Below are 15,315 nucleotides of genomic sequence, written 5' to 3'. Positions count from 1 at the left end.
AACACAAAGTAAGATCTCCTTTAAGTAGTGAACTAGAAACAAATTCATCTTGTGAAGGAAAAAATCATCCTGCAATCGTGTTTTATTTTTATCTTGCCTCTTATTGTAGGCTTAGGGGAAATCATGGGAATTTAGTAACTACACAGCTAAAATGGAGTAAAATGGAATTCTGTGCACAGGGTTTTCACAAAGCTTCTGCAACCATCAAGTCTCAATGAATCTGTCTGTCTATCTACCACTTGTGTGAGCATCTTGCACACAAATACTGTCATCTTGAACGATGGTCTCTGCCTAATTTATGCATGCAGAGCAACCAACAGACTGCAGTGACTACTTTTGATATTTTAAAGGTGACACGCCCACATAAGAGTTAGCTCTGTAAGACAAGGGCTGAATGATCTGCTGAAGCAACAGTGCAGCTCCAACTGAATTTGATTTACAACAGAAGGAGTCTTTGTTTCAGGTCTGCTGGCTCCAAGGATATTTTTATTTACACTGGATCATGCAGGTTCTACAGGCAGGGCTTTTTTTGCTAATGGCTGTTACCATAACTTTGCTCTCCAGTTCCAAAGCACTTGGTATACACTTACTACTTTTAAATCTAGATCTGGCAACCAGATCTGTAAAACTTCATCAGAAGTAAAATGTTCATCTGGCAGAACAATACCCTTGTGCTAAAAAGCAATTACAATTTACAGAGAACAGAAAGGAGGTAGGTTACTCTTCATACAGCAAATAAAACTGCATCATAAACAGAACCACTGGACATAAAGTAGTGACAATGAAGCACAGCATGTAACTCATCAAAACAGTTACTTCCCATCACAAAAGCTATAGGTATAATCAGCAGCAAGATGGCTTTGACTTAGGAAATGAGAAAACCAAGATCAGAGATTCAACTCATAAAATAGCAAATCAAAACAAAAATAAACAAAACTAAGAATTCAGTTCCCATCTGCTGCAGAAATGTTTGTGATAATGTAAGCATAGGAAAAAGAGCAAAATGATAAATTTCACACCAGAGTGTATTCTGTAATAGTTTCTCAGCCTAGCTACATTCCACAGACCACGCTGAAGCCCTGCATACCGCATATGTTTACACAGAGGATAAACAGTAAATCAGCACTCTGAAATATGTATATATGACTGTCAGCAGACAATGCTTTAAGGGGGCCTTTCCACACTGCAGTATGCTAGAGAATATGCAGCTGTAATATACACAATTTGAAAGATGCAGTATCTTCCAGCACATAAAAACCAAACATGTTTTAATTCTCAAAGAGATACGTAATACACAGTTCATGAAAGAGAACAATTACAAAAAATACAGCTTTCACCCTCTAGAGTAAGGAGCCAAAACCCTTGAATTTTCTTTTGGCATGTTTATGTCAAGGGAAGGTGTGACATTTTATATTGCCCTTTAAACTCCTCTGTCAGTAGATGGGTCCAGTAGAGAAATCAACATTCTTGTAATGAAATGTCTCTTTTTACTGGATCACTTATCACTGTGTGATCACTTGAGTTACAACCTTGCAAAAAAGTTCCAAGTTAGAATGGGTCCAACTCCTAGGGATACTGTTTTGCAAATCAGGTTATTAAGAGAGGTTGCATGGTAGCCTGGAGGACTAGAAAGAAGAAATCACATACCTATTTCTTCCAGCTCCCACACAGTATATTAAAGAAACATGCCTTCAAGGCCTCAAAAGCACATTCTGATATTTCCCGTTAGCACTGAAATCAATTTATTTTTAGCTTCTGGATCCACAGACTTCAGTCAGGGTAACACAGGAATTTAGTTTCCAAAACTGTGTGCGGTAGCATTGCCTCTCAATATGAGAACTGAAGGCTTGCTAGGAACAAGTCTAAAATGAATTGGATCATTCCATTTGTGCCCCCAGTGTACAACACAATACAATTTTCCAGAGTTTGATATGCAAAATTTCATTCGTTTACATGAGCATGTAGATTTAATGAGTCTCCATCCACAACTGGGAAGAGTAGGTTGACCTATTTAAAATTTAAGGTAGAGTATAATGTGACTACCATGCATCTGGCTTATGAATAAAATATCTGGCCTCTGTCCTAACCAATCCCTTAACTACTATTAAATTTAAATTAATCTCATATCCACAGGAAATGTATTTTATTTAACTCTTTTCTATAGACACAGCTTGTTATTTTTCACAATAAATTCAATATCAGAAAGGTTATAGTGGTGCTAATTAACTTTCTGACACTGCAAACGGTGTATTTCTGAATCTAAAGAGGCAGAAGCCTAAAAGCACTGCAGAAGCCTGTAATTGCTGAACCTGAAAGCTTTAGACTCCCAGAACCAGAAGGTCAAAACTCCTCTGACGCCTAAAGAGGAGAAACAAGCTAAAAGCTCTTCACCTTTGTTTAATTTGTTTTGCTCCATAATGTTGTACTGTATGGGTGGAGCCTCTTGCTTTTGCTGAACAGAGGGTTTCCAGTGTTTCTCATTGGTGTCCCCGCTGCCACTGTTAACATTATTGCTGATACTGGACTGGATGAGCTGAGTGGTGGCATAAGGAGTGGGCTGCCCGGGCTGGCTGACAAATCTTCCGTCCTTTAGATTGGGGCTATTGAAGGTTTTCATCTCATTGATTTTGTTGCTGAGGTCCACGTCCCCATACACAGTTGGCTCAGGCAACATCAGGTTTGTCTGCTTGTTGTCCAGCTGATTGTTGTAATTTGCTATACAATCGGCTAACCACAGAGGAGAGAAAAGAGAAAAGGTCATTCTGTTCGCCTACACCACCATGAAACCCCCTCTAACATTTCCTCACTGCACAACCACAGGGCTTGAACCCATGTAGCAGACACACTCAGGCAGGGATACTGCCATTAACTATATAATTTACAGAATATCATTTACCTTATACACTACTGCTCCAAAAGGAATCACTGAATCACTGTTCTGATTCACTGTAAATTTAGACCTGCTGAATTATATCTACAATATCTACAATTATATCTACTTACCTTGCTGGGCTTTTCCATCGTGGCCATATAAATATTCATGGTTTTAGACATCATTCTCATAGCAGTATATATATTCAATTAGTAATTGTGATTAAAATCACTTGCATTGCAAGGGAAATTCAACCAAAGGTTAACAGCAGGAGTAACTAAAAAAGACCTTCAACTCATTTCACCTAAACAGTATCTAGACACTCTTGTATTTGTTGTAAGAAATAGACATACAACAGGTTTTCATGAAACACACTTAGAAATTATTACATGTAAGAGAATTAAAGAATAAGAATAGTTTAAGAGAATTAAAGAAAAACAAGTACAATGTAAAAGGTAACTCTGTACCCAGTAGCAAGTCTTTATTTGATCATTGTTTGCTTGTACAATCTTATATTTTAATTTGAAACAAAAACGGCAGAAAAGCAATCTGGAATTTTTGCTGATTTTCAGTTGCTTTGGATATTGCAAAATACGTAATAGCACAGTAATACATTGTCTTGTATGCTAATGATATTTCATATAAACAGCATGAATTCATTCTTCTGACATCCTGAGCCCACCACTTATTGCAGACAGTAAATTGGCATGTGCTGATGCTCTGGCCACTGCATGAAACAGTGTCCCTGCCTTGCCATTTTCTCTTCACACTGCGTGACACGAAGCCCACACATTTTTTTCCTCTCCACATCCAGTCCACTGGGAGAATACTGAATGAAGTAAAGTAGTCTGTGGGTCAGCAGTTAGAAGGCTTAGTGGAACCAGCATTCAATGATCCTTAAGAAAAAATTCTCATTTTCCAGTTGATTAATGCATCAGTAATTACATAACACTCACCAGGAATATAGTTTTCCTCTTTTAGAAGAAGTGGTATTTATGCTAATGAATTTGATTTAAAACCCAAAGTCCATTACCTGTATCCACAATGAATTCACTGGAGAGGGTGGCAAGTCAAACTACACACAGAATTCAAGATTTTACCATTACTCTGAATGAAACAACTAGCAAACATAGAGGATTTTCAATTTCAAAAACATTCCCTAACACATACACATTTTTAGAGATATATTACCCGAGAAAGGGGAATAAAATAATGCTTGTGTAAGAAAACCACCAATCCACATTTTCAGTCACTAAGGAACAGTATTAGAACATGCCACATAGAACTTATCACTGCACATTTCATGCCCCCCAGCCTGTGGGTTTTTTTGAAGGCTTTACTGTTTGATATATTTTTCCTTCTTATGTGAGGTGTTTTTACTGCCTCTGTTATTTATTGCTTCACAGTCTTCAACTTCTTGATTTCTAGAGTTTAAATGTTTCATTTCTCTCACCTACTGCATATTAGTCTTTCTTCCTTTCCAAGTCAATTGCATTATACTGGGCAACAGCATATACAGTATATTCTTCTCTCCTGATACCTCAGGCTTTGTTACAATATCCTTGCAGAGTCATTTAGAACATATGTTTTTACTTCCTTTCATTTACAGCTACATCTGATTTGTGTGTGAGGCAATATAATCAATACAGTATATGCAGTAGGTACATTTTTTACATAGACACATTAGAATTCCTCATAACAAGTACTTAAAACTGGTTTACCTATATAACAGAAGATTTATCTAGTTAGATATTTTTATGGCATCTACTTTTGGAACAATTGGTTCCCATTCTGTAGGCCTGGAAGACAGTGCTGTACTTAAAAGTAATTAAAAATGCAGCTACTTTGCATATTCACAGCTACTGAGGGGATATCCACTGCTGCTGCTTCAGAGCATAAACCAGCCCACGATGACAGAATTAAGAACATTTGGCAGAATTCACAGGAAAGAAGAGATCACTCTGAGCACACTGTCTGACCCACAAGCCCTGAAGTTCTATTTGAAAGGAGGGAAACACTTTGCGACAGAACCAAGCTTAATATGAAAGCTAAAATGAGGGAGAATCCACCGCAGTTCAATACAGAATGTTATAATAGGTTGCAACCATAAAAAATGTGCCTTCTCTTCATTTTCTGAATTTGTTATTTACCAGAATTGCTATGTCTGTCCTTGCCACAGTGGACTATCCCTGAATCACAAACCTTTTCATACAGGTACTGGTGGATGTGATATCCACAGCCAGAGTGAGAGACAAACCTCTAATGCCAAAATCTCACACCTTGCTCAGAAGCAGCTGGCATGGGTCACTGTCAGACAGCATTACTGCAGGAGATGAACTGCCATCACTGCCACTCATGAATTACCAGCCATTTGAGCTGGTTTCACATTAATTACAGGAGGTAATGCTGCTTGGCACTTATGTGACTCCACACACTCCCCCTCTGGATTGCTGGGACATGCTACTAGCAAAAACCAGTAGAGGTACTTGTAGTGGAAAAGACTTATTTCATTCTTCACCAGTAACACAAGGTTAAACCAAAGGGAACCTAAGGTCTGTTTAAAACAAAATTTTCAAGTCAGCACTCTTGAGATGTATTTCCTCAAATGTCTTCCACAGAACTCATGAGGTTTTATTCCAGAGCTCTCTGAGTCCTGCTCAAGCTCCCAGGAACTACCACTTAATCCAACATTTGGTAATGTTTTAATGCTTTAATGTAATGTTTTTAATGTTTTAATGCTTTAAGTGCGTGAAATTAACTTCTTAATTCACACACCCTAAACAGAACACCAGCTATCCAATTTTGCTCAGAATGGCACTGAAAGTGAAGTTCTGAGTGTGCCAAAACAGACTGACTTTGTTGCAATGTTTTATTTCTTGCTTTCCATCACATCCAAACCAGAAGGAAAACCACATTGGCATCATTTTGGTCTTTCTCTTTCTCCATCCAAGCAACAAGGATGTACAGAACAACCCAAAGATGACCTTATCTGCTCTATTCAGAAGCCAAAATGTATTAGTGCAATGTGAGTTTTGGCAGTATTGAACTTTGAAGGGGCTCCTTAAGCCTGCTACAACTATCCAAATAGCACCAAGAAAGGATCCGAAAAGGGACCAAAAGCACCATCATGACATAGAGGAGACACTATATTAAGTTTAAAAAACATTGAAAAAGAAACCCACTCAAACCTGTACACTCTCTCAGGTATAGAAGCACATACTCTGTAAAGAAGGTTCCTTAGCAAGGTAGAAACAAATCTAACCTGGTCGACTGTACGTGGTGAGGTTGCTATCACTGTTGCCATTGCCAGAGGTGCAGCAGTTGATGGAGCAGTCATTGTGATTGTTCCCTGTGTTAGGCCAAGTGTCTGCTAACCATGGCTGAGTGGCTGGTTCACTGATGTTTAGGAGTCCAGGCCTTTAAAAACAAAGCTTGGTCATTTCAAAAACTAAACAAAAGCATTTTCACATTGCAGTGATACTCTTCCCAGAATGGTGAGATGTTACAATATAATACCATGTACTAAAAGGCTTGAGTACTGAATAACTCAGCTTGATTCAATTATTTATGAATTTTCAAGTCTCCTGTCTAACCTCTTCCTTGCTAAATCACTCAGGAGTAAGCAGTCAAGATCAGCATCAGTTCAGTTTGCTGGACTATAGTATATGCTGGTGTGCAACATCTACCTGTTACTTTGGTTTTCATTTTTCAATTTTTTTTTTCTCTTAGGGGGTTGCACTTCTATTTTTCTGCCCCTTCACCCTATCTTGAAGAAAGCAAGGTAAAAAAGAGGAAATTGGCAAGTCAAATAAACAAAAAATTCACACGTGGAAGCAGGATGGATATGCATAAGTAAGAACCAAATTTAAACGTGAATATTCCCAAGTTGTTGGTTATTTATGGAACAAATTCTCCTCACCATCAGACAGCACTACTGTGGTGCATCAAAGGGAGCAGCAGATAACAGAAACCTCTGAGGCTTGGGAGCATTTGGATCTCACCAAACATGCTGAGGGGGTGACACACATTTGTTCATGAGAAAGGCACTCAGCTCCTAAGAGAGTCTGAGGTACTTGGGAATACCGACCACCTGAAAAATATCCAGATATGAATGCTGCATGCTGGCTGCATTTGGAATAAACTGTATTCCTGTCATCAGCATTCCCAGTCTTCCAAGTTGCTGAATTTTTGTATTGAGTGTGAAAAGTCTCTCTGATGAATGCTCTGTAGAATCCTTGGTGGCTCTTGAGTTTTCATGCTAACAATGCAGTGGGGCATGTTACAGTCCCACACAATTTAAAATTGCCTTTGATAACTAAGGTGCTTTTAAAAATAGATAATTTTAGCAACTGTCACATACACATATATGAAAACAGCCCCCTTCTCTTGGGATTTACCAGGCAACTTTCCATTTGAAATAGTGCAGAAACTCTTTTCCATAATATTAGATGTGATGATCTTCAAAAATAAAATATGCTAATCCTCTTAAACTGCAAGTTGAAAATACAAGCTGCATGCAGTTATTTGTGGGGGATAGAGTCTGTCAGTGCTGCAGGCTTAAGTCATAGACTTAGAATGACATTTAAAAGATCTATACATATATGTGTATATATTTCGGTGCTGCATATGTCATCTGACAATTTAACATAGGAGGTGATGAGGCTTGACTTGCTGTCAGGCTTACAAACCAGCCAATATGCATTCAGTAAAGAAGGATTTAAAAAAAAAAATCTGAAATAAATATACAGCTGTGTAGGCCTGTGAGCAGGCCAGCTGATTTGAAATTCCCTGGTTTTTCCCCTACACTCTGCTCTTACAATGAACCTACACCTCAAGGCATTCAGAGGAGACAAAGCATCCCAGAATGTTTCAGCACTTTAAAGCTCTGTGTACTGGTTTGTTGCACAGAGAATTAAAGATCCTTTGTTTCTAAAATTCCCTTTGCATTCACACCTGCTGTCATGTAAGAAATGTGGTATGATGTATATAAGCATGAAGAATTCTACTAATTGGAGACATTTAGGCAAGAGATGACTGCATTACAGATCCATGGCCTGCTGATGGTTTGAGGTCATAATTTCCAAAGATCTTTAACCTTGGCAGCAAATTTCTTGACTCCCTGAATTACTGGACAGGATCTGAGGCAGGGGTGGACAGAGCCAAGTGGCTGTGTGGGTGCTGGCTGGAGTGAGCCCAGCACAATTACCATTACTCAAATCCTGTCTAGAAAAGGGATTGCCACAGAAATGGGTGTTTTTTCAGCATCACACAAGTGGGGATTATGTTGAAATATATCACTGTGACATTTTGAAATCTGAAAAATGCTTTAACAGGTTCACATAACTGCACTTGGCAAAAATGCTAAACCTTTCCAAAACACTACAAATATAACGTAGGGGAGTGAAAACCTTAGGTTTGGATATCAGAAGATGGTTTCATATGCAAAAATAATGTTTTGGGTTTTTTTGTTACATTGCAGAACTGTGTTTCAAATTCTACAAAATAAGTTACATCGCAAGGCTGTCAGTGCTGCATAGGCAAATGAACAAAGCCAGCACAGATGTTTGCACCTTGAATCAATTACATTGTTAGATTCTGGCCCTGCTGCTGAACACCAGGACAGTAAAATTGAAGTTGATGCTCTAGAAGTACCAAAATTACTGTGCACTATGTAGACACTGGTGGGTTCATTTCTGTTCTCTGTGTGCGAGTGCTTCATCTAGCCTGTGCTAAGGGAAGAGTGAGAAAGCACAGTGGCACAAAGAACACAAAGGATGTTAGCTGAGTATCTTTTTGAACAACTCTCAGGGAAAGAGAGGGTTCACCCCTCTTCTCTCCTATTTTCTCACTCTCCTGTTGTAAGGGCAGCAACCCAGTGATTTACAGATTTTTTCATTCAAAAATCACATGGTAACTGTTCTAGAGGCTTCTCTCCATGCTCCTGTGGCCATGAGAGCACAGCAGCACACAGTGCTGGGCACTGATATCTGCAATTCCTCATAATATGCCAGGTCCAGCTGCAGCAGGGGCTGAATAACCTCACCTCTGCACAGCACTCAGGTAGACTGCTAATGCTTTATTCTATGCCTAATCTTCACAATTACCAAGTTTTTGCATGGTCTTGCAAATTAGGAATCACAAGATGCCACTTGTGAACAGGAATTGTTACAGGACTTTGTTGTCCAGCTGGTCACTGAGATTTTAGCATTATTTCAGCATCATGCCAAATCTTTGAATGTGACCTAGAAAAGAAATGGTGTGCTGCTAAAGCACCACTGCTCTGACCTGCCTTTTTGCTAAAATCATTCTTTTTCTTCCTGAAGAAAACTTTATCCCTACAGAGGAAATTAATATTACTGTTTTCTCCATGGCCATTCATTGAGTAATAATGTAAACCCAGTGAACATGCCTTGGTTAAATCCTCAGTCTGGAATGGACTTGGTTCTCAGAGTGGGTGGTTGCAAATTTACAACCTGCTTCCCTCTCCTTCAGTGCTCCATCTATTTTAAGCAATGCTTTAACTGTTTTGCATTCACAGAAACATTTTTTTCCCTAATATGTTACCTTATAAGCCATTTATGTCTTCAACAGTTTTTACCAATAAACGTTTTCTTTTTCTGCAGTATTTGTGAAGCAGCTATATTTCTTGATCTTCATAAAGGCCACGACTTAATTACTTTTACTCCCTTAATCAGGTGGCAAGCCAGGTCTTTATTTTGAAGTTAAAGCACTCCCTCTGCTGCTCATTTTTTGAGATGCAGTTTTTACAGGTTAACAAAGCTGAAAATATTTCAAATCGTGTTTTGGAAGTCAACCTAAACATTCAAACCATATACCCTTCTCCTAGACAGAAAATGTATGGACAAAATGTATACATTACTATAATGAACTAAAACTTATCTATGCAAGTAATTATTCTGCCATCACTTACAAGGACAATTGAATTCCTGGAATCCTTAAATTTATTTGCACACAATTTATACCTATAAGAACAAAGCACATAATTACCTGCCTCCACTGCTTACGGCCTCTCCTCCTCTCTGATATGTTACTGAAATAGTTAAAGATAAAAAGAAGGAAAAAAAATTAAAAATCATACAAGACTCCTTCAATAACAGTATTTACTTCACCTTTGTTTCATTTTAGCTAAGACAATAATTGTTCATTGTTTATACATTAATTCTGAGTCTCATTATGCAAGCTACTGCTTCAAATCCAAGTTCAGACATAATACTTGTGTTTCTTGATAACTGCTAGCCCCAGCCCCAACAGGGTTTTATATTTCAGTTCTGTTCTGAACACACACACACACATGTATTGCTAAAGAAAGCAGGAAGCCATACATCAGGTTGAACTTATTCTTAACATAACTCTGCTGACTTCAGTGGAGTTGCTCTGTGGAAGAATTTAGGTCATATATTTATTTCATGAATGGCTGGATGTTAAAGCTTTGCTCTACCTTATTATTTTGGCAAGATTAAAGAGGTATCATGATTCTGTAACAGACCTTACTTCCAATGTAAATAATGGCTCACTGCAGCTGGAGCTACTGCAAAAACAAATGCTCTTTCTGAATGCTACTGCAATACACTCAGGGAACAAGCACACTCTAGGAGTTCACAGAAGCTGCACATTTTATAACATTTTACAACTGGATTTATAAATTATACTAAATAGTTTAAAAATTCAAATATATAAATCTTGGTTAAAAAACAGTCTGCAGAAAGAATACTTTCTAAATTAGAAGGAACTGTTTTTCTAGCATTTCAAAAGTATTCTCCATGAACAAGGTGGATGTCCACATGCATTTGTTTGTAGATTGCATATCCTTCACAGGAAGCAAGATGTTTGAGAATTTAGTTTTTAGGATGCAAACATCCAAGAAGAAACAGTGCTATAAATTTTGCAGGTTCACATTGGATTTGGCAAAGGGTTAAGGAGACTGCCTCCTTGCATATGCTGATGGATTCTACACTTTCCAGCTAGGAATGTGCTGAAAACAAGCAGCCAAATTCTGCTCTTTAGAAAAACTCCAAACTGGGAGTCTGCAAGAGAGAGATAAATGCTGGCAGTGATTACAATAACAGGATTAAAATGTAGGATGCATTCCTACAGGTAAGTCTTTTACTGTAGGTAATGCTAGAGAGGGGAGCCAGGTTCCATTTAAAGTCAAAGCATGACTGAGATTCTGGATTGAAAAATAAGGATTTTTTTTCTTTTAAGTGTTTTACATGCTTTATGTTTTCTCCAATTTCTTTTTTAAAAATCTCAAGGCTATTTATTTTCCAGCTCTGACACATCTTAAGAAACCCTGATATTTCCTTTTAATGTTAAGAATCCATTGGAGAGAATAGATTTCAGCTCCCAACCTCTGCAGAATTTCAGTGGCGTGCTACGACGGAGATTACAACAGAAGCCCTCTGTTTAGCCAATTAAAGCAACAGCAAAATAATAAAGAATTTTAATTATTCTCCACTGAGGCACTCAAAGGCCTGCAGAAACATTGAGGGCCACTCTGGCTCATGCTGAACAGGAAACAACTGTGCTGAACATGAGGGGCTGGCTTGAGAGAGCAGGCAGCCTCCAGTGTGATGAACAGCACGTGGGTGAGGCTGACCCAGCTCAGCCTGCTCTGGGGGATGAGAGCAGGCACACAGGGCTGGCTTCCTCTGTGCTCCAGCCTGAAGGATGTAACAGTGCTGATCAGGAGCTAGCATTCCCTGGGAAACTTCCCAGAGCTGGGCTGGGGGGGTTTCACCCTGCCTGGGTACACATGTCCTGCAAATCTCACAGGTCTCTTGTGAAAACGGAGGATTTCAAACAAAGGAGGAAGAAAAAAACCTGGCTGTTTCACTCAGGCTAAAAGAAAAGCAGAGCACTGATGGGTACAGAATGTGTTGGGCTTTATCTACTGCAGAGGATGAGCTGCTCAGCTGCCCGACTGTGGGACCCACTGAAGGTCAGCTCTGCAGGATGGAAAGGCTGTAGGACCCACTGAAGGTCAGCTCTGCAGGATGGAAAGGCTCTCATGGGCTTTGGTGGGCTATGGCTCAAATTATATTGCATTTTGCACATTTCTAAACAAAATGAAACAAAGTCATTTTAAACTCACTCTGAATTTGAAATTCACTTCTTTTTAAGCTGAACGGGATCATCCTTTTGAAATTTCACAGCAAAATACAATTTAAGGCAGAAGATTTGAAATGCACTTCTTTTGAAGCTGAACACGATCATTATTTTAAAATTTCATCGCAAAATACAATTAAAGGCATCAAGCAAAGAAATCTAACTGGTGTAACACTTTGATTTTCTGTATCTTCCAAAGCAGACAACTCTGAGGCCACTGGATTAGTGCAGATTCAGAGGAAGGAAAAGGAACAAATATTTCACCGGCTATAATCTCACTGAATCTCTTTCAAGTCAGCATCTGGGCTGTGCTAAGTCATTCATCCTCCACCAGGAGCACCTTTTGCATGTCTAGATGTGGGAGGCCACACTACTCCCTTGGAATATGCAGGAAGAGAGCCCAGGCTGTACAAACTGACAGGATCATGCTACAAAATGGCATGCTGGCATGGAATGGTGTGCTTTGAAATGGTTACACACAAATAGAAAATATTGTCAGCCACAAAGCTCAGAGAAAAAATAATGATACCTGTCATTAATGACATTGCTTTAAAACAACCCTTCAGAACAGCTGGGCTGGTTGGTTATGTCAGAGAAAGAGAAATAGTACCACAAACACATGCTTAAGTAACAAAGAAGGGGGGAAAAGTGCAAATATATACCTGTTGGTGTGAAGGTAAAAGACGGGACTGAAAAATCAAAACAAAATACAAACTGGTTATTAAGCTGAAGAGAGAAAGGGAAACATACCACATTAGTATAAATCTAGCAGACAGCTGAACATAAAACAAATAAATATAACTAACCCACTAGTTCAATCACATTGATATAAAAATAAAACTGAAACTGCAATTCAGAAAGAAGATTGTCTATGCAGGCACTATTCAGGAAAAATAAAGGCAAAGAAAGCAAAAAGCTTGGTATTCTATTGTGCTCCTGTGGTTTAGCCTTTCAAATCCTTCTCAGTTTGGTATTTTAAGGTTTTTTTTCTGAAGATCCTAGCACAAACAAAACCCCCACACTGTTAATCATTCTAGAATGCAGAATGACAAATTCCTTAACAAAGCCTTATCAAGGTCCTATTGAATCTTATCTGCAGTTCACTAAGTAAATGCTCATTACACTGAACTAATAGGCACGCTTAAGTATTCAGTAAGGAAATAATAATCATAAAAAGGAACAAAGAGAACTGCTGTTTTACTGCCTCTGAATCAAGAATGGCACCAACTCTCGCTGCAATGAAGACATTAAATCTACTGCAGCAATTAATTTTTGTTTTCAGAGATGAGACTGTTATACAGAGTAATTATCTTTCTTTTTTAAATAATCGCCAAAAAAAAGAGAAAAACCTCCCTAGATGTAACACCTTTCTACCTTCCCACCCTTGGCTTTAAGAGGGAAAGGTTAACAACAGAACAATGACACTGCTTGACAATCTTCTCTCTCACAGCTACTATAAATCCTCTTTGGATCAATAGGGTCTCTAATCCAAATACAGAGCAGCAGCATCTGCTCTTCCTATTAGCACATGCTCCCCCTCCTGTTGACAAGACAGTATCGTTTTCCTCTCACTGATGGCAGAACAAGGCTAACACTGCCCTTTCTGATCCAATCACGGTGAAAGGTAACAGAAACAATCAAATATTCACTAAAAACAGCCTGGAGACAGGAGGTGATCAGCAAAGCCAGAACAGAAATAAATGGTTCTGGCTAAGAGAACATCTTCTTAATCTTATTTTTTTAAGAACTCTGAAGTTTATGGGGAGTGCAGTGTGTCTTGTAGTTGTAATTTAAGACACACCTTATTACCCCCTTATTACCCAGCCAATTTATTTCCTAGGATATGATACTAAGAAAAATAAAAGAAAATGGAGTATTTGGACATTTTAGGCTCCATTTGTAGCAAAGCTTTTTTTCTTGGGAATACCATAGTATTTTCTTTGAGCTAGGCCTTTTCACATAGTTATGTTTAATTTAGTTACATTCAAAATATAGAACCATAGTAAAAAGTTTTCATTAAAATATAACTGGAATTTAAACCTGAGCTTGATTCCAAAGAGAATCAAAAATCTCAAAATAATTTTCAATCACAGGGACATGAAAAATAATCTTAAACTACTGTCTCATTACTCTTCTGTGAGCTAAGTACTAAACCTAGTTTTGTTTCTTACGGAACTGAGGAGGTTCAACTGAAAGAAATCTGATTTCTACCACATGAAAGAATGACTTAATTCTTAGAGCTTCTATTAATAAACTCTTCTGAGTGTGTAAGACTGCTAGTACAGCATGTATGTGTGGGAGTAGTGAAGTATTTTAACAGATGACAGGCCTGAAGCTAAATATAAAAATAAATAAATGCAAGACTGAAGAAAGTTTGGGCTTGCAGTGATGACTTGATGAACTGCAGAGTGGCAAACTACTTTGCAATTCATATTTCACTAAAGATAGGTTTTGTCTTTGAAGAATACTTGATCCCAGAGATACATACCCTACTTTTCTGTACACTTTCATTTAAACTCCCCCCAGATTACACAAAAGATATTTTTACAGATATTGAAAAACACAGCTGTTTTGAACAATAGCTGATGTCACTGAAGTAAGCATTTTTAAGGACAAATTGTATGCCTTTTGCTTAATCATAGGTACTGGTGAAAGCACAGTGATGTTAGTGTGATAGAGCTGTAGAAAGGCAGTGTGGCAGCATGCTATTAGTAAAACAAAACAGCACAGGCCAGTGCAGCACTACGTGGGGGCTGTCCTGCCCTAAATCCCAGCAGAACACAGCCAAGGGTGCAATTCCTTCCCAATTCCCTTGGCTGCAGCTCCACTACAGCCCCTGTGCCTGGAGCCCACAGTGAGCACTGGTACTTCAGTAGCACCGAGGGCATCTCAGCTCTGCAACACTCCAGACATATTTCCATGTTTCCACTCACTCATTTGCTATTTTTAGCACTGCTTCTTTTACACAGCAGTGTATTGCTGCTGCTTGAAACCATTTGTGTTTGATTTGCCTGTCCTGCCCACAACACATTCATTCTTGGGGTCTAAAGAATGTAATCTCATGACACCTTTCATACACAAAGATGAGTTCACCTTTTAAACCTTTGTCTGTCTTCTGTTTGCTAAATGTCAAATATAACCCCTCTAGTTCTTCAAAAGCAGGATCTCTCATTTTCTGATTCATTCCAAAATTTATGGTTCTCACTCTACAACTACCTATGAGGTTCTGCTTTGAGATTTAATGAACTGTAGCTCATTGAATTCAGCTTTAATGTCCAGGCTTAACCTGGAAATTATTTGATCTGGAGGAGCCAAGT

General features: G+C 38.5%; 1 protein-coding gene across 8 annotated transcripts in view; it reads right to left on the bottom strand.

Moving 5' to 3' along the window:
* ROBO1 (roundabout guidance receptor 1) overlaps positions 1-15,315 on the bottom strand; it is a 682,041-nt gene that overhangs the window by 22,538 nt on the left and 644,188 nt on the right. For 6 of the 8 annotated variants that reach the window (XM_074532705.1, XM_074532691.1, XM_074532716.1 and 3 more), the window contains 4 exons: positions 12,661-12,687; positions 9,881-9,923; positions 6,135-6,289; positions 2,392-2,727 (listed from right to left, as the gene is read on the bottom strand). In XM_074532705.1, the coding sequence (XP_074388806.1) occupies positions 2,392-2,727; positions 6,135-6,289; positions 9,881-9,923; positions 12,661-12,687 (561 nt within the window). The remainder of the gene's footprint in view (positions 1-2,391; positions 2,728-6,134; positions 6,290-9,880; positions 9,924-12,660; positions 12,688-15,315) is intronic. The other 2 variants (XM_074532724.1, XM_074532698.1) reach the window with 2 other exon arrangements.

The sequence above is a fragment of the Zonotrichia albicollis genome, chromosome 2 (assembly GCF_047830755.1).
Source record: "Zonotrichia albicollis isolate bZonAlb1 chromosome 2, bZonAlb1.hap1, whole genome shotgun sequence".
NCBI lineage: Eukaryota > Metazoa > Chordata > Aves > Passeriformes > Passerellidae > Zonotrichia > Zonotrichia albicollis.
Note: the sequence above shows the minus strand (reverse complement) of the source record. Positions and strands in the feature narration are given on the sequence as shown.